The sequence below is a fragment of the Anomalospiza imberbis genome, chromosome 3 (genome assembly GCF_031753505.1).
Source record: "Anomalospiza imberbis isolate Cuckoo-Finch-1a 21T00152 chromosome 3, ASM3175350v1, whole genome shotgun sequence".
Classification (NCBI taxonomy): Eukaryota; Metazoa; Chordata; class Aves; order Passeriformes; family Viduidae; genus Anomalospiza; species Anomalospiza imberbis.
This window is the reverse complement of record NC_089683.1, coordinates 6,481,416-6,505,310: the sequence shown is the minus strand read 5'-3', so window position 1 is coordinate 6,505,310 and position 23,895 is coordinate 6,481,416. Positions and strand designations below refer to the sequence as shown.

Here is a 23,895-nt window from a genome sequence, read left to right as displayed (position 1 = left end):
TTACTGATTGACTAATTTTTTTAACAAATAGATACAAGAAGCCCTGTTGAAGAGGAATTCATCATCCAAATGGAGTTCACAGCAATCAAAGGTTAGAATCTTGACCTAAAAATGTATTTCAGTTGCTGCTGAGTAGTCTAACGTTGTCCACTGCACTTTAAATTCTAGATTATTTATTAGAACAAGTCAGAGAGGACATTAACAACATAAACATGATTATATCCCCTTCTTAAAAGTTCATTATTTTCACTATAATTGGTAAAAAATGAAAAAATGAGAAGGCTGTTAGTGGACATTTGCTTTAAATTCCACAAGAGAGAAACTAGAAAATGTAACTGAAACTTTTAGTTAGAAAACAGAAAATTTTTTTGGCACTAGTATTTATTCACAACCTGAGAGAAATGCAAGGGGGACTTCTTGGGGAATTATCATTTCAGCTTACACTTTTGCATTTATAACACCTTAACAAAAAATGACAGGATGTGTAAGAAACTTAGAATGGTTTGGGTTGAAAGAGACCTTCAAGATCATCTAGTTCCAATACCCACCTCCCCCTGTTCCTGAGCAGCCAATGGTGCTGGCATCACCCTTATATGACAGTAAACCTTGATTTTATATTGGTATCTGAACAGGATTTTTTCAGAAGAGCCTGTACAGATATTACTAAAGAACTAGGAAGCCAACTTAAAAGCAAGGATAATTAAGAAGATGAGAACACAGGCTCAGAGGAATTAAGGAGTCCATTAAGGTTGAACTGTCAGTTCAGAAGAACAGCATTGGATCAAATCACCCCAGTTACCGCAGGAACTGCTGGAATTGGAAAGTACCCTCAGGGATCATCTTGCAGAACACTCCCATCAGAGCATGGTCAGATAGAGCTCAGAGCTGTGTCCAGTTGGGTTTGAGTAGCTCCAAGGATGGAGACACCACAAGCTCTATGTGCAGCCTTTTCCTGTGTTTGACCACCCTCACCATGAAAGAGTTTCATCTTAAGTGGGATTTCCTGTATTTCTATTTGCTCTCAAAGCCTCTTGTCCTTCCACTGGGCACCAAGAAGAAAAGTCTGGTTCTGTCTTTACTCTGTCCTAATCAGACAGCCCTGAGTGTCTTGGCATTGAATTAGTTCCTTCCCAGGAACAGGAGGACTTTGAACTTCCCTTTGCTGTATTTCATAAGATTCCTGTCATTCCATTTCTCCAGCCGGTTGAGGTCTGAGAATGAGCAAATAAAGCAATATCAAAGTCTTTGATTAAGTGTTTTATATGTGATTCATTTACCTTCTTTCTCTACCACCTTATGATATAGGTGACAATACACAACACTGCCTAATTTTCCCCACCAAAGTACATCTAAATAATGAAGAAGGACTGAACAGTAAAAGATGTGCTTTTCGTAACTTTTTTTAATACATCCTTGGAGGAATCCCGTTAAGTTCTCAAACCACTCCAGAACCAAAAAAGAAACTTCATTTTAGCAGCAAAAAGTTCCTTCCTTTATCTGGACTGCAGAGAGTTGTGTTCCAATGCCCTCTAGTGTGTCAAATTAAGTTTGCCTCGGATTATCTCAGGCTGTTGGCTGTCAAGAACAATCCCCATTCACATAAATCTTAGCTTTTGTGGTTACCTTAATGGCCATACTGGCACAGATAAGAGAACAGGATCCCATACTGCCTGTTAGGACAGACTCTGGAGCCTAAGCCATCCCCCCCCAGCCAAGACTTAGAGACAAGCAGTTTGTGTCCTGTAGTTTCTTTTAAAGTTGATCCCCTCCATCACTACCATAAACATGCAAATGTGTGAACTTGATGCCTCACAAACATCTTGCTTTACCTTCTGTGGATTGTTTGCTCATACTAATGAAACAGTTTGTTTGAACCTTTTATTCTCTCCCTAAAATGGGGCTACAAAAAAGTTCATTTGACAAGAGGCAATTTTTTCTCTTTCAGTCATCCTCCCTGATCCTGGTGACACCAATGCTTGCTATGAGCTACCCATTTTCAAGAACCTTTAACAATTTATGTGGGAAAACAGGTATGTGACAACAGATCTCCCTTACTGAAGCACAAACAGGATTTGGCTTTCATTCTTGCTCTCAGGGTCTGTCTGACTTGATATCCATTAATCTATTTGTCTCTCCATGCATCCATAGATGGTTTTTAACCTTCTAATGCAAAGGAACTGCAAGAAGTCAATTGTAGCATAATGCTAGCACTGAAATTGTCTATCTCTAAAACAATTATTGGATGTTTCACCAATTCTAAACCTCACTAAGTGAGCTTTGTTTTGAGCTTAATGAGATCACAGCACAGTTCATCCATTATTCATGTACTCTTCACCACCTTGGAACTGTACTTCTTCAAACGTTCTCTGGCTGTCATTTTGTGGACATCACCATTTTAGTTATGGCTTCATCTTGCAGAAAGCATTTCTGGAAATAACATTTAATTTCTAAGTGTCCAATTTTTGTATTCACACATTGTTCAGAGAACAATGACACTTGGGTCTTAGTTTAGAGCCTTGTGGCCATAAGAGGGAGGGAGCTGGAGTTCATCTCAGGAGTCTGTGGATGTGTTGTGTTCTGGATGTGTCCCCGTGTTCCAGGAGAAGCACTAAGTGCCTCCATTTGTGTGAGAAAATCATTGCCCTGTTACACGGTTGGCAATTCAAGCTGACATGTCCTGGCTGTGTCACAAACACGGTGAGTTCTGTGCAATTGCTGTAATCCAGGTAGTGCCAGGGCTGCAGGGCAAGGCAGAGCCACCTCGGCCACCAGCACAACTGTCACCGTCCTTACTTTGCAGTGACAGTGTCCCAGGCTCTCTGTCCTTGTCTAACCCCTGTGCTTTGTTTTGCAGGCAAATACAGAGTATCTTCTTCAGAGCCATCCACCTCTTCCACTGAAAATACTTCCAAGGCATATTCCTTGCTTAACTGAAGCACTGCCAATGCTAAATCATGTAACTCTGAAAGGACCTCTTCCAAGACACACACCAAAAGTACCTGGGAGTCACCAGGGAGTGGACTGCTTAATTTTGACTAAATTGTGCCTTGGTGAATTCTTCTGGAATAATAATTTCTGGTTAATGTGTAAGGCGGGGAAGCTGAGAGATGTGGAGTTTTACAAGGTCTGCCAATCCCAGAAGAGATGACAAAGATTTGAAGGCCTTCATGTGCAAGAAAGGAAATTGGGAGTGAAGAATTCTCAGCCCTTAAGTGGGTGCTTAGCACTATGCTGTACTGAGACATGAATTGCAATGCTTCACACAGTTGTTGTCCAGTGGATTTGGTATTTCCCCAATCAACTCGCCAAATGATCCCAAAGTCCTGTGTAGATACACAAATACCTCACAGCTTCTCTCCTGCCCTCGTATTAGAGTCTGGAAAGGCCGTAGTGGTTTCCACTTTCTATTTAAGACTTTTTGGAACTAAAAATTTCCAGCTGAGAAGGCCCATTTCAGATCTTCACTTTTGACTTACATAAAATGAAGACCGTGATGATTCCTGCATGGTCTTCTTTCAGATGGAAAGACTGAAAGCTCCATGTGGCAGTTTTTTGAAGAAAAGGAAGCTTTATGCCCTTAACAATATTTTTCTTTCCCTTGATATGTAATGTGGTAAGACAGAGATGGTTGCTGCCCTCTGCCACAGAGGGGACTGCATTTATTTAATGCATAGTAATGTAAAGAATGCAAGGAGTGCCTTGTGTAAAGTCTGTATGTTTGGGTCTTCTCTCAGAGGAGAAACACACTTGAAGGACTCAGAGAATAAGCTCTATAGTGAATATAAATCATCATGTGCCAGGCAGGATGAATGGTTTTATATAAATTATTGCTCTAGTACTACATGTGTGGAACCATTTATTTCAAGCCTGTACACCTTTAAAGGCAGGACTCCTGTCTTGAGAAGAACCTGAAAAGTATTTATAATGCACACAAATATTGCAAAATTTAAAATACAATATGGTAGAATCATGAAGATTTAGATTTGAGGTCAATATCAAATACTGCAGCCAGATGTTTGATTATCAGATACAGTTCTGTTTGATTGTCAGGGAACCAGGCCCGTGTTTGCCAATGGTGAAGCTGTTCCTGGAACTTTGGGGTGAATCAGCATGGGAAGCTGTTCTCTACAGTTAGAAGCACTTATCATGGCTTGGTTTGGACAAGGTGGTATGGGCAAGAGTTTATGAATTCTGGGTAATATCTAATTAGTGCAAGTACACCAGCACAGCTCCAGGGAAAGTGAGTGATGATGTACTGACCTACATAAGTATCTGTACCCTTTAGAATTCTTGAGCAATTTTTGTAGGAACATTTCCAGAATCTTAATACAGGTGTTTTGGTGTGATTTTTAACACTGTTTTGAGAGATTCAATCAGTTATTTAATCTAAGTTTGAACCATGGCTGAGAGTAAATGCATAGGCTCTCAATACTTCTGCTTGCTATGGGATGAAGAACCAAAATTTTCAAAATACACTCAAGAAAGGGAGTGTATGAATTTTCATCAGACAGCAGCTCTACATGACACACTTTAACTGCCACATCCCTCAGAATAAAACAGGTTGCTGCCAAGCTGTTGACAGAGCTTTTCATCCATATAATGACTGGTTTTCTCCAAGTTACAGTCATCATTTTTCACTGAAAATGGGTGTCTTATGAATCAGGTTGAAATTTGTGCCCCCGGCAGTTTTTTATCTTCTAGCCATCATGGAAATGAGGATGATAGTTAAGACAATGGTTCCAGCAATTCCACCAATCAACATTCCCAAGATGTTCCCATGGACCTGCCTTGACTGACACCAGTCCCCGGTGAAGAAGAAGGCTTGTCCTGATGGGCACCTGGGATAACAAAGCACAGATTCAGTGGATCAGGAGCCTTGTCATGCCCTCACCCCAAAGTCCTCACATTCACTATCTCAGATGAGCAATTCCCATTGGAGGGGCTCACTGTCACAACATTTCTGCCTTGTTAGGAGGCTATTTACACACCCTGGAAGCATCATAGAATGGGGCTTCTCTGCTTTATGCAAAGAAACCTGCCCTCCTGGCTGCTGGTAGGAACTAGCAACTGTGGTAAAGTATTTTGTTTCTACTATTCCTTGAAGATCTGGTGGCTTAGACCTCTGAGGTCTGTAGCTCTGAATAATTTTTAGCTGCATCATTTGCAGAAGAAAGCCAGGGCAAGGAGGGAGGAGGTCTGTGGTACCTGCAGCTTGCTTTTCCTTTCATGTTCACACAGACTCCATCATTCTGACAAGGGCTTGGATCACACGGGTCTGGCAGATAAGGCAGCTGGTCTTGGACGGGCTCCATGTCCTGGGCTTCTCTCTTCTGCCTTTCAAGAACGAGGTCTTCCGTGAGGGCAGATTGCGCAGGTTCCACAGGAACTTCAGTGTTATTGAGGTGAATTATATCTTTAAAAGAAGGAGAAAGACATCAGAATCAGTGAATGATGCAATATGTAGCATGCCTTACATCAGGGGCTCACAGGGTGCTTTCTGGACCAGAGGGTGCTCCTTGTCCATTTTCCCTTTACAGAGCTCTTCCTGTACCACCACAAGTTCTGTATATTTAAAGCACAAGATAGAGAATAATACTGAAATTGCAGAAACTAGTTAGGTAAATCTGTGATGTTCTATGAGGCTGTTCTATTTGGAAATGAACACAGTAGGGATGGCCTTTAGTATGTTTGGTGCTTAGTAATGGACATAGCTTCTGGTCAGGGTGCTTAAAGGTGTCCAAGAAGTTCACATTTCAAAACCCACTGCCATTTAGATCCCTCTTATCTCACAATCACTTTAGTCAACCTCACCCACTTCACACTAGGACACAGAAATTCTTTTTAAAGTTGCTCCCCATTAGAAGAGATCTTGGAGACAGGTGTCAAGAGTTATTTGAACATATGAAAATTGAAAGAATCACCTATTTTGTAAGGAGAATCAGGAAAGGGGTCCTTACCGTTAAATTCTGCAAAAATAATAAGATCATCATTTTTCAGGAAGCTTCTCCGTCTCAGCTGGCTGTGAGATATGAAGTTACTCCACCCCCAGGCTACACTTCTGTTGCAATTGCACGACTCATCAAACCTTCCAGCAACTGATGGTTTAGCCCATATTATATTTCCATTATCTGCAAAGAGAAAATGAGAACGACAAAGTTGTGCAGCTCAAAGTATGACATGACTTTTACCTGCATTACTGTGTTAAAGGGGATTTAGGCTATAAAATCAAGTTCAGGCCTGAAATTACTAAATAAATCCCAGAGGACTGACAAACTAAAGGTGTCAGGTGAACTTAAGGTTAGGTCTGCATGAGGATTCTTAGTCTATGTGAGGCCATTGAAATTCCACAACTCCTCTTTCACTGAGAACTAAACAGAGTAAGGACATTCCCAGACCAGTTTGTCTGGGAATTCTAAACCTATGGTTTAGAATTTAGCAGATTTTTGTCATTACTATGATTTTGTTAAACATATTCATATTTAGGGTTTAAAAGCTCCTACTGAAAAAGTATGTACTCAAATTTCACTAGAAACAAGTAGAAAGGGATGAAGACTCATGTGTAGTATTTTTTTCTGTACCAAACTCAGTTTTGTCCTATTATTCTTATTTCTATCATAGAATCACAGAAAAGTTTGGATTGGAAGGTACCTAAAAGATCATCTCATTCCAACACCCTGCCATGGGCAGAGACACCTTCCACTAAAACAGGTTGCTCCAAGCCCCATCCAGCCTGGCCTTGAGTCCTTACAGGGATGGGGTGTCCACAGCTTTTCTGGTCAGCCTGTTCCAGTGCACCATCATCCTCACAGTAAAGAATTTCTTCTTAATATCCAATCTAAATCTGCTTTCAGTTTGAAGACAATTCCCTTTTGTCCTGGCACTCTGTGCTTTTGTAAATAGTCTCTCTCTTTTTTCTTGTAGACTCCCTTCAGGTACTAGAAGGCCACAATAAAGTTCCCCTGATTATTCAGCCTTCTGTTCTCCAGCCTGAACAATTCTGAATTAACACATCCATGAAAAAGGGTGAATGTTGTGTATTCAGACCATGTAGGCTGAGGTTCACTGAGTGTGTTGAAGTTGCCTGATCCTCCAAAATGCAGTTTTAACTTAAATTATTGTTTAGTGACAGAATACTGCACCCTACTGGCATTCCATCAACCTGTGGTAATATGTCACCTATCACAATGGACAAACCACAGGTAGAATGGGAATTGTCAGCTCTTGGGAAAAATCTATCTTTAGAGTCAAGCCCTAAAAAGCTTGACTGTTATACAATCTTCCATGGGCAGGAATTCTGAGTCACACACAGGGAAAATGTGCACAGAAAAATGTCCCAAATCGGGAAATATGGCCAAAATTTCTCAGCTCTGAGTCCTGCATTCAGTCCTCTTCCTCAGATTCCTTGGCTGTCCTTGTCTACATTCCTCCAAGCAGGCACCGCTTACCTGAGTTAACATGGTCCTTGCTTGTGGTGAAGCTTTTGCTCGAGGACATCCTTTTCAGGACGTCAGGGTCCTGGTCCAGCACTGTGAGTGTGACCTGGCGGTTCAGAGCCGGCCACTCCAGAACTGCATCGTTCTCTCCACTGCACAGGTGGAAGGCAACGCGAGCATAGCTGCTGTTTCGGTAGTTGGGCAACACGCTGATGCCAAATCCATAACCCTCAGGGCTGTAAAACCGGGGGCTTTCAACAACGCTGATGGATGAGTTCTCAAGGATTTTGCTGAAGTTGCGAACGAGCCACACAGCTGTGGGACAGGGGGTCTCTGTCAGAGTCACATCATCAATAGCAATCCCACCTGATGAAGAGCTGGGGTTGCCCTTCAGTCCTTGGAAGAGGTAACGGAACTTCTTCTGAGCGTTGAGGGTTACATGGGCAATTTTCCAGTTGGAGTCACTGTCCGCTTTGGTAAAAGGAAAGAAAAACATTGCCATCCGTGAGATTAGAGATATTATGAAGCGATTTGCCCCTACCCATCCATCACAGATGCACTTTTAGACAACTGGACCCCTCACAGAGTCCTGAAGGCCAGAGGTCTTAAGTTGATATTGTGACTATAATATATCCACATTGTTTTGTCATCTAAATGCTTTGGACATGTTGTACAAGGAATTCTTCACATGTTAGGGAATGACAGCCTCCAGTACAAAGGACAACAGCCTAAGGGCTAAGATTAAACAAGAGGATGGGAACCAATGACCCTGTGTGTTCCTGACACTTTTTCATGGATTTATCCTTCACTCCAAAATGCTGCAGCCTGATGTATAGGCAGGTCTTGTGTCTTGACAACATAAATCACATGGAGCTGCAGTGGCTGAGTTTGTCCTATTTAGCAAATCACCCAAAATGGGAATCCGGTTCGCATTTCCAAAACTGCATATGCTTTTATATTTCTAACTATCTAAAAATCAATCTGGGGTTCTTATTGACTGCAGAGGAGCACAGGTATTTTGCATCTGAACAGCCCCACTCTAAGATCATATAGCAGCCAGTGGAGACACAGTTGGTCTCCAGCATGGCTTGGGGTCCCTCTCAATCACTGAGTGCAACATAATATTAGGAATGTTGTGACTTCTGCTGTGAGGCACCAAAATTACATTATTACAACCCACAGCTTCTGTGCTTAATGTGGTCATGTAATACCAAAATTCTTAGCTGTATTGAAAGATATTCCGGTAACTTCGGGAAAATATTTTGGTTTTTGAGCCAGTCTTCTGCGTTCATGGGCAGAGTAAGACAACTCCTCCTCTCTACTCAAATATTCATCTTATTTCCAGAATTACCTTGAAAGGTTTGAATTTTCCTCATCTTACGAATGTTTCCAGTGCCATCATCCTCTTTAAGCCAGATGATAAGCTTGTCAGAAGGGCTTCCTGTGGTCCTATAGAAGAACTGGAGGCACTGCTGAGTTCTCTTTGGATAAAGGATTCGGGACTCAAGGATTGCCACCTCCTCTGCCTGGCCAGAGTTGGTGTTGAAGTACATGAAGTAGCCAGCATCTGGAAAGAAAGGGTAGTCTGTCACTGCCTGTTTACACATTTCCTGCAAAGCTGCATGGTGTAAATTCATCGTTTCATCTGCACTCTTTAAGTAAACAGAAGAGTAGTATTTAACATGAGCAATAAAGGAAATGACATTGACAACCATCCAAGACAGGTGGGGATAAGAGCCAGAGTAGCAGTTCAGGATATATATGGACCTCACTGCTCATGTCAGTTTTGCATTTGTTGGTCTAATTGGCATTTGGATTCCTCAGGAATGTCAGAGATACATGGAGAAGAGAATTCAGTGTTGACCACAAGCAATTAGTAGATACTTTTTTTTTACTTGATTTATACTGAAGATAATCTAAAAATGAGATCTTAGAGGTCATATGCTATACTGCCTTGTAAAGAGTAAGATAATTTCTTATCAGCAATAAAGATAATAAACAGGGGTTGGGCACAAATCACTGTCCTGATCTTGAACATGCAGAAGGTCTTTTTTTACAGCTTGGCCGAACACTTCAAAACTCAGTGACTCACCATAAGAAAATTACTTAAGAATTCCTGCTCCTCTATTTCCCATTAACATTTTTTAAATGTTCTTTTCTTTAATTTTGAAGTGTCTACTTTTATCCTCATATTTACAAGGATTCACCATTTGCACACCTATCATATCTTGGTATTACATGAAGTGGTCATGTCTTATCTGTATTGTGTTGCTTTTTAGTTATTCAATTTAGTCAATGATTAAATTAATAAGTTAATTTTTTTAGCCATTGTGTGAAAGTTCCATGGACTCTTGTCCAAGATAACATATCTTAGAATCACAGGATAGTTTGGGTTGAAAAGAATCTGAAGATCATTTTGTTCCAACAGTTATACCTTCAGCTGCATAAAGGCAGTGCAGCTTCCTGCAGGGCTAGTGAAGGGTCTTGAGCTGCTCATCAGGTTCTCTCCAATCAGTCAGGGGAATTATCTTCATTCCCTTCCACATGGTAGCTATGTTTTGAACTCATAGCCACAAAAACCTTGCTAGAGATTGTTCTATGCAATGTATGACACTTGACCATCAGTTAAATATATTTTCGTTTTAAGTGTATTAAATCCAACTATGATCACTCTTCTCCAAGTGAGAAGCAGGGCTGTGAGCTTGTTGTTGCAATTATTATAGTAACAAACCCCCAGAATATCTATAATCTACCTCCTTTTTGATAAGAAAGTAAAATAAAGGCAACATTAAATACCTATGGTCATTACAATACGGCCTTGGCAGATTTCAGCAGACTCCCTAAATGTTAAGCTGTACTTTCCCTCCTTCACTTTAGCTGGCAGTATGTCAAAACCCAGAATATCAAAACAATCTGGGGAAAATAGGATCCACCTATGTTAGAAACTTAGAATTTGCCCCTACTTGAAATGATTACAGAACCAGTTCTCAAAAATGTCAGAAATTCCTGATGGAGTCAATGACCCTTTGGAGGTGCCATAAGGAGAGACACTCCCTACTCATGAAATTCATTTCTATACTCTGGAGATCCTCAGAGGCATCCACCCCTCTCCATTAACTCTTAAAAAAACATTGATGCTTATTTTGTACTGAGTCACTGGATGTTAAAACCTAAGTGCACATTAAGTGCCCAGTTCAGGGAGATTGGATTTTATGTGATAAACTCAAAAACTCAGTTAAATTATCTTTTTCAGTTACAGCTGTACTGTATGGGATGAGAAAGAGGAGAGAAAGAATTAAGAATCAGCTGAGGGTTAGATGTATGTGTTTCTAGAAAATATCAGGTGGTTTTCTTGAGTTATATTCTTGGGCCTGATCAATGGCTACCAGCATTATAAAAGGTTGTTAACAACAACTATTATAAAGGTTAACATCATCTGTTATTTCCAGTTGGTGGGTCACTTGAGGGGAATAAACTACTCCTGAATGCAGCAAGCCAAAGAGTAACAAAGTGCAAGTGAATGTGCTTTAAGTCAGGAGCCCTTCCCCCTCTACTGAGGCAAAATTTACCACAGAAGTCACTTTTATCTTGGAATTGCGTAGTAATTTACCCTGTCTAAATAATGATTAGGCTCTTGCTTTTCAGAACTGCCTGTTGGGATTTAATCTTTATTCTCAGCTGTAAACTAACACCTTTTGACTGGGACTGGGACTCACTGGTCTGTATTTAAGAATGCCTTCCTTTGAAAAATGGTGAAATTACCACATCAAAATAAGAATTATCCCTGAACTCCTATAATAAAATCTTTGCAACTTTCTTCTACTTCCAGAGCTAGAATTCCACAAGCGTAACTTCCCATTTGCATTGCAAACACAACATTTATGAGTGACTACAAGTGCTGTTTGATTCTTATCATGAGGTAATATAACTCTTACACAGACTTTGGAAGTTGCAGTAAATTGTTTTCCAGGTTATATTTAAAAGACCTTTAGTTCAGATTGTTCTTTGTCCCTTTCAATCTTGCTGGTGTGGACAACATTCCACTACATTGAAAAAGTTTAATGAGAACGGGAAGAGTCTTTACCAACTGTCTAGAGTCTTTACCAACTTCTCTGAACCCATCATTGTAGTCAACCCTGGAGAAAACCCAGCTCAGAAAGTGTTTTGTTCCTTTCTTTTACCTCTACAGTGCCCAGAAAGTGTGTGGTCCTCCTGCCCTGTCACACTGCCCTGTTGGTGGACCCAGTCTTGGTCATGCTTGGTGCCCTGGATCATACCACAGATGTTTTCAAGCTCAAAAGAGCACTGGTCCAAAAAGGTGTGAGTTGAAGCTGAAAAAAAATACACACATGGTCACCTCAGAGTGAGCTCCTAGCTAATTTAAATTTCTTCTTTAATTTTGCAGGGGTGGGGGGGTTTGTTTACAGTAGTATAACCATCCTGTAGAGAAGACAACCCTCACATTAGCAGATGTGAGCCCAGTGACTCAAAAGAGGAAACATTTGATCCCTGGATGGATTCCCTGGATAAAGACAACAGTCTTTGACCTCTTTGCAGAAAGTTAATAAGCCCCATGTGGCAGTGACAGATGGTGACTGTCTTGGTGCCTCTTTCCCAGCCTTGGTGTACTTAACCATTCCTCGGCTGAGGTTATTGTTCTTCATAGCAGTTCTCTCATTGATTAACCTGAGCTCTGTCCTTCCACTCCAAGCAAAGTCCACCCAGTTACCTTAGGCTGGTTCAGCTGAGTTTGTCTTCAAGGTGATGCTTCTGCTGGCAGCACCAAGGGGACAATAACTTCCCATGAGCAACCGTAATCAGCTCAGCAAACACCTAGACAGTGTGGGACTCTAGACCTAGCCAATCTCAGGTGCAAAATAATCTGATTAAGTCCAAATGGCAGTAAAAGAGGACAAAGTGCAGTTACCTTCACCTCAAAAAAGCACAACAAGGCTGCCCGCACACTACAGGCAGAACACAAACACAGGTCTGAACTGGGAGCAGCATGGAAGAAAAAGTGTGAATGGTTTGACTTTCCTTGATGAATCTTTACTAAAATAATGACAGTGAGAAGAGCCAAAAAGGGATGAGAAGGGAATAAAGTGATTGTGTTTATCTGCCCACCACAGGTCCTGTCCCATACCTATTCAAGCACATTTGAGAAGAGTTTTAGTGAGTTGAGAGACATAAGGGAGGTGAACCAGGCTGGCTCAAGTATAACCAAAGAAACAGTTTGCCATGGTTAAATTCTGACTTACTACAGTTGTACATGCGATTCAGTCTTTCCAGGTCAATGGCACTGAGGTCTAGACGTTGTCCAATTATGTCATCAAACGCTGGTATCTTTGCTGTGATTGTGGGGACACTTTCATTTTTGTTAAATGAAAGTGGTTCATAGTGCATCAATGATTCGTAGTCATAGGGGGTGTTCAGATCAGTGATGTAGGTGTCATCATACTTCACAAAATTGTGCTCTTTGCCTGGTAAAAGAATGGAAAAGTGCTTCCTTTTTAGAGAAAATTGAAAGGAAATGGCATTACTATGTCCCCTTGGATACAGTTTTCTAAGGCAAAAATTATATATCCCAAAGCAATTACTTCACAACAAAATATTAAAACTTATCAAGATTTGTGTTTGTCACTTGGACAACAAAGCAGTGCCTTTGGATTGCAGTTCTGTGCTCTAACAGGTGACTTCAGTAAATTCAAAAATGCATATCAATGAGCTGTATAGAATGGGATACAAAGGATGTTAGATTAGAATTCATAGGAATGGTTTAACAATAATGATCCTGAAGGTTAAGTTTAAGGATTAATGTACTCCATTCCAGAATCTGTGAATATTGATGCAAACATTTTCCAGGTATTAGATCACACATGGAGAAGGAGAGGCCTTGAAACTCATAAAGGAAACAAACATGACAACCTGGAAGTGTCTTCAGGTTCGGTTCTTCTTTGAAATAAATAATGCCCTAGCAATCTCTGGGGAAAAAAGAAAGATATTTTAACCCTAGATTTACAATATTGATATTTCTATTGATATGGCTTTTGGAAACATGTTTCTCATGATTTCTTGGTGAAATAAGTTGTCCTTAGAGAAAGGAGTCTGCTAGGGCAAAGAGAGGGAGCCATATCGCATGCTTTGGTATAGAAGTAAAAAAAGCTTGCCAGCATTTACTATCACAAATAACATTTTCAGAATATTTGGCATTCTTCTTCAAAGACAAAACAGCACATTGCTGCTGGGTAATTACACTTTCTCTGCATAACAGTTGCCCTCCCTTCTGCAAATCACAAAGGTCTTCAGTTCAAGGCTTGAGATTATATAAGAGCTTGGAATTGTTTTCTTACAGAGACTTGAATTGCACCTTTTATCAAAAATTAGAAGAATCTCCCGTCTTCTATTCTCTCCTCTTCAAATAAACCATTGTTATATAATACAGAATCAGATCTCACAGGGGACAACAGGAAAAACTGTCTAGGGATCAGGGGGGCTGTGAAGAATTTGCTGAAACTCATAAAGCTCCTGAGTATGGTGATACTAAACCTGAAGGCAAGAACCTGCAGACACACCTGGGTAGGAGAGAGCAGGACAGAGCCCTCTTTGCTATTTCCCATACAATCTAATTATTTTAAGGGTTTTTTTTTTCATGTGCAAAGTGAATATTTTCAGTTTCAGGGAAGCCTGAATCTCTGAATATAAAAACCTTTCAGATTTTGAAAGGATCTTTGCCTACAGAAGAACTACCTCAAAACTCATAATCTAAATAAGTTTACAATTTGCATTACATGATTAAAGGAAACAGATTCATATACAGGAAGTAATTACTTTTAAATAACAGAGTAGAGCAGTCCAAGAGCCAAGGGGAAATAATAGTCCAGATTTCCAACCAGGGCCTCTCTGTTCTGGACTTAAACAATATCCAGGTTTGACCAGAGAAGTTGCACCAAAATTTCTTAATTTACAGTGTTCTCAGGTGTGGCCCACTGAAATTCTAAATTTTCTAAAATTCTATCCTTAGGAAGGTCTTTAAATCTAGAAGTGAAAATGGGATATTGATAAATCTACACTTTGCAAAATCTATCTTGAACATTAAAACCCACCTGCAATAATTTCATCCCACCAGATATTCACGTAGTCATCCCGGTCCATCCTCGACTGTTCATGGTAAAATCCTAAAGCGTGCAGGATCTCATGTTCCACAATTGCTCTGTAGTCACACCTTGACCCAATTGAGAGGTTCTGTCCAGTCTGCAGGTCCCCCACCATGGACCAACACCTGAGAAAGACAGAGAGTTTACTCTCTGTTCAGTAGTTTTCTTCTCTGTTTAACTTTTCAATCTGCTCACTGGATTTAGAGTAAGATTGTAAAAGTTTTTAATATGAAAGGAGTCACATAAATCATTATTTGGATGCTGAGCATGTGCCTTGATACCCTAAAAATACTCTAGCCTGAAAGCAGACTAACCCCCAGAAACTATCACTTCGTTACTTATCCTCTGTGTCAGAGAAGATCACCCTGCATTTTGAAACCACAGAAGTTTTGTCCTGCATCAGCTGCCATTTGGCCAAGAAGCATAAAACACACAACATACATGGAAACAGTAAATTCATCAAAGCAGGCTGAGCATTTTTGCAATAACCTGGGCTAGAGAAAAGACCCAGGAGTATTTAGAACAGCAACATTTGGTCCTTTTTAAAAGCAACCATGTTTTACATTGGCCAGAGGCATGAAAGCACATTTCTAGTATTAAGATCTTCAATACTGACTTGTCAAAAATCATGGTGCTTGTAAACTTTTAAGAGAAGTCTCATAGGACACTCAAGGGAGAGCTGAAGGCAGAAACATGAACTTCTGGGAAAACAAGAAATATTCACAGCTGATACAGTGAGAAGATTTTTGTGCTTTTCAGCATTTTCTTTCATAACATACTTAGCTGTAGGAAATAAATCCTTTCAGTTCTTGAAAACTTGAATCTCTGTGCATAAAACCCTTTCAGATTTTGAGAGACCATTCATTAAAGAAGAGCCATGTCAAAGCAATGGAAATATTACAATAGATTGTCCTTCCACTGTCTTTTTATTCTTTTCTCTTTTCTTTTCTCTTTTCTTTTCTCTTTTCTTTTCTTTTCTCTTTTCTTTTTTTTTTCTCTTTTCTTTTCTTTTCTTTTCTTTTCTTTTCTTTTCTTTTCTTTTCTTTTCTTTTCTTTTCTTTTCTTTTCTTTTCTTTTCTTTTCTTTTCTTTTCTTTTCTTTTCTTTTTCTTTTTTTTCTTTCTTTTTTCTCTGTCTTCCAAAAATTTCCAGTCTTAAATTCTAGCTATTCACAGTCACATTCCTGGTAAGTTAAAAGGATGTACATGGAGGTCTTCACCAAAATGGAAAACATTTTGGTGAAGAGAAATATTCCCTAGATGGAAAAGTGGAAGTAGTTGATGAAAACTCAGAGAGGCTGGGATTCACCTTCAGAAGTCATCCTCTAGATAACAGTCAGCAGAGGGAGCAGCTGCTTGCAAGCTTTTTGTCTAAGAAGGTTGAGTTGTTTTCCTGGTGGCCTCTTTTTCTCTGCTGACAGCAAAACTTTAGAAAATGGAATGAGTTCCCAGCTGATTCTACACATAAAAACTAAACAGAAATTGATACTGCCCTTACCCATCTTGTTTGCTAAAGAAAATGTAGGTTCTTTCTCCTTCATACGGCTTGAAATCAATGCAGGACTTCAGGCGGAACATTTCAAATGCCTGGAGAATGACTCCTTTGGCATTCAGGTCTGGAAAACAAGGACAGAACCTTTAATACATTGCAGTTTGTTCACCTTGGAGAGGTAAGATCTGTACAGATACACATGTGGAACCAAAGGAAAAATGATTGAAAAGAGAAATTATTGAATTTGACTAAATTGTGGTTTGCTATGTTAGCTGTAGAAGAAAGAAAAATAATTTTGATATAAACAAGACTACAATAAGTAGTTATTAGTGAAGTTTATCATTTTTAATATGAAACAGTTCCAAAAAAGGCAATTTTTTTATCACAGTGACTGCAGTGCAAATAGGGATTGGAGATAAAATCTGAATAAAGTATCTGCATTACCTAGATCATCACCCAGAATATAGGGAATGGGGAACTTCCATCTGTAAGTCTCATTTCTTAAGGCATTTCGCTGATTTTTCTGAAAAGGGAATTAATAGCTGGTGATGCATCTACTGTAGGGAGATGAGCTGATTTGTAGCAAAAATACAATTAGGACAAGCAACAGAAGGCTTTTAATTACTTACAGGGAGCAAGATATCACCCTGAAAGAGGTCCAATCCAGCAGCTGAAATGGAATTTAATCAAAGATAGTGTCAATGAATTTAAAATATATTTCATTTCATAAACCACATTGAACCTGCTTATACAAAGTTAATGTCCTTGGGCATCTACAGAAAATAAATAAGGACCAGCCTCTATACAAGGAGTTACAGGTAATAATAAAAGTAACAGGAGTTTCTAGTCTCCACTCAATATTACTTCTTTGCAATGTCTTCTTTGCAGTGCCTTTGTGTCAGCACAATTATCCATGGTCATGGATAGAGCTTTGATGAGCTCTGCTTGCTCTCAGGCAGTGACAAGAATCACACAATGGGACAGTGACCAATAAGCATCTAAGTTGTTTTCAATGTTTACAAAACTTTATAAAAATCATATGGAGATAGGCAGAAAATGCAGTTGAGACTGCAGAGTTCTTCCTGGAAATATTCAGGTGTCACAGAGAGAAAGGTAATTCTGAGCTCACTTGATATTAATTCTCTTGTAACCATGAGCTACCTGACCATCAGTGTCCTTGACAATACTGAAAATTCAGCATTATGCTCACAACTTTTCAGGCCTCATAAGAATTTAGGTGTGAACTCACCCAAGTTGATTTGGGGAATGTCTTTGAATATCTCACCAGCTCCAGCATCTGCCAGACAAAACATAAAGCGTTTGGATGTAGTGGCTCACAGCAAGTAGAAGGAAATGCTTCAAAACTCAAACCAGCTCACATAGCACTTACCAGCTTCACTGGAGAGCTGTCCCACCTGGAGGAGAATGGAATACAACCAGTATAAAGTATGAGATGCTTCTGGACTGAGAGGAGCCTGTAGAAATCAGATTTTACTTACAGAGACTGGAGAACCATAGACAGAACACAGCAGAAGTGTCAGGCACAGTGGGAAGATGCTGGAGCCCATTCTTGCAGTGGGAACAGAAGCTGGTCCCTCTCTTCTCTGGCAATATATAGAGCACGTTGCTGAGCTTTCCATGGAGCATTAGCCAATAAGCATCAGACTTTCCACCTTTAAAATATTATTATAACAGTTAGATTTCCTCCTGGATGGCACCTGATGGCATTGCTCTTATCAGCTACCTAAGTCCACTTGGAGGATCATTGCAGAGAGGAATGTGGAAACTTCATGTCTTCAGTGCAGCTGGTGAAAGACCCACATAACAGCTTCTCCATCTGGCACAAAGTTGCTGACTCCTTCCCCTGTGTTTGTTATCTGTCAGCATTATGACCTTGACTGCACAGGAGAAAAGCCACGCTCTTAAGCAGAATTATTCCATGTTTATAGCACTCCAGTGCCATTAGAATTTGGCCCAGTGCTGCTTTCAATTAATAATTAACACCACATTGTAAAGATTAGAAGTAAGAGAGATATGATTATGAATCCTCTGACAGTGTCTTTCCTCAGCTGATCCCACCCCAGATCTGATGCTCCATGCACAACCTGCCACTCTCTGCCTCCAGAACAGTCACTTAGAGCAGTAATCCTTGGCCTTCCAGGTGGGTTTCAGAGATCACAAACTCTTGTCCTGCATCTTGCTATCTTCTTTCTCAGGGACATGGGTCAGGAAGGCTCCATGAAACTCTAGTTTGCTGTGCATCAGTATTCCCACAGCTCCCATGTGCCCTGGAGTGCCTGAGTGCCTTTAGCTTAGGCATGGAATCCTGCTCCTCCATTTCACATCTGAAATTACAACTCATGGATGTGAGGATGTTCACCCCTATGTTCAGCAATTAGATAGAAAAAGGCTTGTGCCATGACACCACTACCCACAGCACAAGGCAGAGAGCTTGAGTAAGTAGGTTTTGAGTAGGAAATGGGCCTGTCCTAGAAAGAAGTCAGTCCTTCAAGCTAAGCAACATATTTTTCTCTAAACAAATCAAAGTAGGAATCTATTCATAAGAGTTAGCACTGCAGAAGAAAAACTACAGAGATCTTTTCTTGTTTAGAGAAGAAGGGCCCCAGAGCACTAATCCTTCACCTAACATAAATGAATGTTCTTCAACACTTTCCTTTAGGAATGATTGTTGCTGACACCTAAGCAGAACAGGACATACTACTAGTAAAATAAGCATGTCTCAAGATACATCATGTCAAGGCTGTTTTCACAGGTGAGCAAAGAGAGTCAAAACACAGCACCAAGGCCATATTTCCAGATGTTTGGCAGTGGATGTGAGAAAGGAAGCAAAAAAGTGAAGCAAAAGCAGAGCAGTCTGAAAAACATTTGGTTTTTAGTACCCTTAACTTTAAAATAACTCAAGAACCTAAAGCAGATGTCTAAAGATAAGTAATTCTGTGGGCATATATTTGTTTTCATAGATATATATAGGGGGTCTCTTGGATGCCTTTTAGGCACTGGCCTAGGCTTTAAGGTCTCCCTGGAGCCCTCTCTTCTCCAGGCTGAACAGCCCCAGCTCTCAGCCTGTCTCCATAGCAGTGGGACTCCAGCACCAGTTTCATTTTGTCCCCCCTGGAGAGCGGTGCATGCACATCATTCCATTGGCTTCAGTTCTGTGAAAAACTTGGTGATGGGAAAAGCTGCTTCTCTTCCACTCTGGGAAGTACAGCAGATGCCTTTTGGTCTCTTATACTACATTGTATGAAGTGCCCAAAACTGCTGTGCATCAGTATTCCCACAGGCAAGGGCAGATCCACCCTGGATTCCTAGACACAGGCACTACCTGGTGTCACTAAATGCAGATAATACCTTTTGTTAATCTGCTTGCACTGGTTTTAACTCCACTGTAACACAGATAAACTCAGACACAGAAATGTGGCTGAAATTTATGTCCTTCATAAAAGCAAGAACAAAAACAAATGTCTCCTGAGCTGGAAAAACTGTCATATCAAACTGGCACCTACCACATTTTTAATAAAAAAATCACCCATCCACCTTCCCAGATTTTAGGTAAGTCTGTTTACCTTTGCAGGGCTTGAAATCAACACAAGACTGAACTTGTCAAATGCCTCCAGGTTAACAACTTCAGCATTCAGATCTGAAATACACAGCAGAGGATAACAACAGCAGTTACTCTGCTTTTAAAGTACGATAAATATCTGTAATTCTAGACAGATAGAATGGATAAGTGTACATTAAAAATATGAGCATATATAAAAATATCTGCCTGGATGAAAGAGCAGAAGGCTGTTAGCAAAATTTCCTGACTGGAGTACTTTTGGCAAAGGTCATAGAGAGATAATCTTTTATTAGATAAACTGATAGTGCTGAGACAAACAAGCAGGCTTTTGGACATTCAGAGCATTGTTGAGGTACCACCGGAAAATTTTATTGCATGTTGTAATGTAATCTGAAATGTTATCAACTTGGAGCTCAGGGCCAGTACAAGAAGATAAAGACAGATACATTTGATTTTAAAATCAATGTACTATTTATTTTTAGTCCTGTATTATTCAAAACTTAAAATAGTATATAAAATCAGATAGCAACAAGGATAATGCCCTGGACTACTTTACTTAGAAAATATCTACATATCCTCTTGGCCTGTACTGAGCTCAGACTGGTAGGAAGAGACAAAACACAAAGGGTAGAGCAGATCAATATGAATGTTTTTCAGAATAGGATTCTCTGACTTCATTACTCACCTCACTGCCCTGGCTGTGCTTTGCTCAGTGCAAACCCCACTCTGAGTGATCATCATTGGTGACAAAGGGACAGAAGAACTCAGACCCTGAAGCCTGACACGGATCAAACAGGGATCAGTCTCAAAATCACAACACTCTCCACCACAGAAAAACATCTCCGCTGTTTGTGTCACTCAACAAACCCTCAAAACCAACATTCAAATAGTTAAGAGTGGCACTGGCCCCGGGTAAGGGGATACCCAGCACATTTACATCCCTGCACCTGCCCTGCTGCCCAGAGCAGCGGCACCAAAATCCCCCCAGCAGCAGCAGCAGCAGCAGCAGCAGCAGCAGCAGCAGCAGCAGCAGCAGCAGCAGCAGCAGCAGCAGCAGCAGCAGCTGCAGCAGCTCTATAAAGCTCCTGTTTCCACCCCTGCCTCTCCACCAACAGCAGCCACTGACCTGCCTCAGGCTCTGCTGTCACAGCCCCCTTGGCCAGCACAGCTCTGCTCGCCAGCTCACAGCATGGAAGCTTGTCGCTCTTCACAGCAATCCAATGTCACTTCATATGGGGCCACAACTGTGGCCATCATCACCCTGGAGGCAGTTCTTGGCATGTGGATAAATGCCTTCCTTGTTTGTGTGCTTTGCATTGCCTGGGTCAAAAAGAAAACCCTGAACTCTAATGAGAAGATCTTGCTGCTGCTGGGATGCTCCAGGATTTCCTATTTGTGCTTCTCATGGGTAAACCTCTTCCTTTCAATAATTTATCCCAATTATCTTTATGTTCACCCGATACTTCAAGTACTTGCATCTTCCTCAACCTTTTTTAATTATTCCAGCTTGTGGGTTTCTGCCTGTCTTTGTGGTTTCTACTGCATAAAAATTGCCAATTTCAGGAACAGGTTCTTCATCTACCTGAAAGTAAAAATTGACAGGATTGTGCCCTGGCTTTTGTTGGGGTCAGAGATTTTAGCCTTGGCAATGGGTATTGTTATCTACGACATCACTGAAACTCTGCAGAGTAGCAACCTCACTTTCACCTCCCAAGGAAATTTTTGGGAAGCAAGAATCACAATGGATAAACATTTTTTCTTATCTTTTTTTCTCATTGGCTTTGGATATGCTGCTTCATTTATGGCAGTCATCTTTTCTGCTGTTTTCCTTCTCTTTTCTCTCTGGAGACACAAGCACAAGATGCAGACAAAATCCATGAAGGACCTCAGCATGGATGCCCACATCAGAGCCATGAAATCTATTCTCTCCTTCTTAGTGATGTACAGCATCAACTTTGTATGTTTGATCTTGACAATAATTTATTCCATGAAGAATGAAAATATCATGACACTTCTTATATCCATATATCTGTGTGCTTTTCCAGCTATTCATTCCCTTATTCTGATTTTCAGCAATCCCACGCTGGAAAAGGCACTGCTGAAGATTCTCTCCTGTGTGAAGTGCAAGTTTTTCATAAAGTAGAAACTGTGATAAAAGCTGGAACCCATACAAAATGTTGATCTTTCACTGTAGAAAACAAGAAATTGAATTTCTGACGCAGCTCTCCAGGGAGTGTAGATGATACTGATGTTCAGTCTTCATCATCCAAGTTAAGAAAACTTCATTCATATCTATTGAGCTAAATTATTGTGAGCTAAATACATTATTATCATATTTAGATTTAGCTAAATCTTTGAGATATATTTTTGTTGTTAACAAAGTCATTTAGCCCTGATGGTAGGAATGATGCCTAAGCCCCTGTGTGGTGAAGGGATTAATGTGGACATGACAGTCTGCTGGTGGGGGCATGGATCATCAGGCAGAGGCCCTTAACCTCTGCCTGAGCCCAGTGGGGTGATGCTAATTAAGTCTTCAGCCTCTGCCCAAGACTCACAGCCTTTGCAATCAGAGCCCTGGGTATCCCTCATCTCCATAGCAGCTGGCTGCCCACCAGCATTTACCATGGCAGCAATAAGGTATTTTGACTGCAGCCTCACCTGCACTTCTCCCAAAAGTATAGATTTGGCATTTGAAATCCTCCCTGGCAGAAGATGAGAATATGACCCCATTGTGCAGACAGGACAACAGGATTTCTTCGCTCTCCTCCCCAAGGCAGGGAACACCTCTTTGTTAAGATTTGCTCTTGCGACTGTGTCAGATTGTACCCTGGTGAAATTGTCTTCACAGGCCTAACTGATGGTGAAGTTGAACTTAATGGATTACCCATTGCTCTTCTGTTGTTTCTTTTTTTTTCCTAAATATACTTAGAGCTAATCCAGTGAGTGTATTTATTAGTGGCAATTCTAAATTTGTATTTCTACAATAAAATGCATTATTTGTGATTCTGTGAGTCTGAAAGTTCTTATTGAATGTGACAAGATTTAAGCGTTGAATTTGCCATAATCAAAACTTATGCTGAGCTGCACCCACACTCTTTGATCTCTGAGGACCAGGAAGGGCTTTATTTTCTGCCAAATTTCTATACTCTTAATGGAATAGAAAAATATCCAACACTGGTACACAAACTGGCTGCAAAAAAATGGAATAACAATACTGCAAACCTGCCTCAAATATTTTGGTTTTCACTGAATGAAATGGCTGCAATACATAGGTATATCTCTGTTTTGGTTTACCTTTCCTTCTGCTGTGGCCCTTTGCTGTGTGATGTATTATGGGCTGCATCACTGCCTGGCAGTGGCTGATAGCTCTGTGTGAACACGCTGACCCCTGTCACTCACCAGGGTGGTCACTGACCCACAAACAGCGAGGCAGGAACGGCCCCGGGGATCTCCTGGCCTGACCTGGAGATGAGATTGGCTTTTCCCAGTGCACTCTGACTCAGTGAAACACCCAGCTAACAGGCTTTGCTCTAAACCAGGGAAACAGCTTGAGGAGTCAGGAGTGGAGGAGACATGTTAAGAGCTGAATGCAGCCCCTATTGCACTTGCCCCTGTGCTGCTGTGGGGAGGAGGTGGAGGAGCTGGGAATGATGGAGTAAAGTTGAGCCTCGGATGAAAGGGGTGTGGAGGCAGTGCGATCAGGTTTTCTTTTTCTTCCATATTATCCTACTCTATTTTCTATATTTAAATAAATTAAATTAATTTTCCTGATGTCAAATACATTTTGTCCATGATAGTAACTGGTGAGTGATCTCCCTGCCTTTATCTCAAACCATGAGTTTTTCCATTCTGTTTTTCACCCCTGCCCTGCCTGTGGGTGTGAGAGAAGGAAGAGATGGGTGGAGTTCTGGCAGCTGCCTGAGGTCAACCCATAACAGCAGGTGAAACACGAAATAGTGCCAGCATATACAAAACAGAACCTGAATTGGTTAATTCTACCACCAGCTCAGGTCCAGAGGCAGATCGTAAGCTTCTCTTCTGCACACATCTCCCCTTTGAAAGACCTTGAAAGGACAGAAACAGCCACACCTCCCTTCTTCCCCTGCTGCTGCTCATGAACTTCATCCTTTAACATGACAATCCCAACCACTTTCACAAAAAAAGCCCTGGAAGATCCATCTTATTCCCTACATGCAGTGCAACATCCACCCCTCACAACCTCACATGCCACAAGACTC

The 23,895-nt window shown here is 40.8% G+C and overlaps 3 protein-coding genes across 7 annotated transcripts in view; 2 read left to right on the top strand and 1 right to left on the bottom strand.

The window, feature by feature from the left end:
• ADGRF5 (adhesion G protein-coupled receptor F5) overlaps positions 1-3,841 on the top strand; it is a 41,351-nt gene extending 37,510 nt beyond the window's left edge. For 3 of the 4 annotated variants that reach the window (XM_068183267.1, XM_068183268.1, XM_068183271.1), the window contains 3 exons: positions 32-91; positions 1,946-2,030; positions 2,855-3,841. In XM_068183267.1, coding sequence (XP_068039368.1) covers positions 32-91; positions 1,946-2,030; positions 2,855-2,934 — 225 coding nt within the window. In that variant the 3' untranslated portion in view covers positions 2,935-3,841. Of the gene's footprint in view, positions 1-31; positions 92-632; positions 1,250-1,945; positions 2,031-2,854 lie in introns of those variants that run through there. The other variant, XM_068183270.1, reaches the window with a different exon arrangement.
• MEP1A (meprin A subunit alpha) lies at positions 3,809-19,771 on the bottom strand. 2 transcript variants are annotated; one of them, XM_068183272.1, is made up of 14 exons: positions 17,577-19,752; positions 17,468-17,492; positions 17,327-17,374; positions 16,707-16,747; positions 16,522-16,600; positions 16,084-16,201; positions 14,537-14,712; positions 12,692-12,913; positions 11,615-11,764; positions 8,785-9,000; positions 7,446-7,904; positions 5,958-6,128; positions 5,206-5,413; positions 3,809-4,838 (listed from the first exon to the last, which is right to left on the bottom strand). In XM_068183272.1, exons 1-14 carry the CDS (start codon positions 17,715-17,717, stop codon positions 4,691-4,693), a joined length of 2,202 nt encoding a protein of 733 aa, XP_068039373.1. In that variant the 5' UTR covers positions 17,718-19,752; the 3' UTR covers positions 3,809-4,690. The 2 variants fall into 2 exon arrangements, with proteins under 2 accessions (XP_068039373.1, XP_068039374.1); XM_068183273.1 differs by lacking the exon at positions 11,615-11,764 and having other exon boundaries at positions 17,577-19,771.
• Positions 19,772-20,714: 943 nt separating this feature from the next.
• On the top strand, positions 20,715-22,626 carry LOC137470195 (taste receptor type 2 member 9-like). Its single transcript, XM_068183266.1, has one exon. The coding sequence runs from the start codon at positions 20,847-20,849 to the stop codon at positions 21,798-21,800; it is 954 nt and encodes a 317-aa protein (XP_068039367.1). The 5' UTR covers positions 20,715-20,846; the 3' UTR covers positions 21,801-22,626.
• Positions 22,627-23,895: the final 1,269 nt, after the last annotated feature.

Coding starts and splice junctions, on each gene's coding strand:
- MEP1A (XM_068183272.1), bottom strand. CDS start 17,717: ATGGAAAGCTCAGCAACGTGCTCTATATATTGCCAGAGAAGAGAGGGA. Junction 16,748..17,326: donor CATTCCCCAAATCAACTTGG/GTGAGTTCACAC, acceptor ATTCCATTTCAG/CTGCTGGATTGGACCTCTTT. Junction 12,914..14,536: donor GTGGGATGAAATTATTGCAG/GTGGGTTTTAAT, acceptor TTCTTTTACCAG/GCAAAGAGCACAATTTTGTG.
- LOC137470195 (XM_068183266.1), top strand. CDS start 20,847: ATGGAAGCTTGTCGCTCTTCACAGCAATCCAATGTCACTTCATATGGG.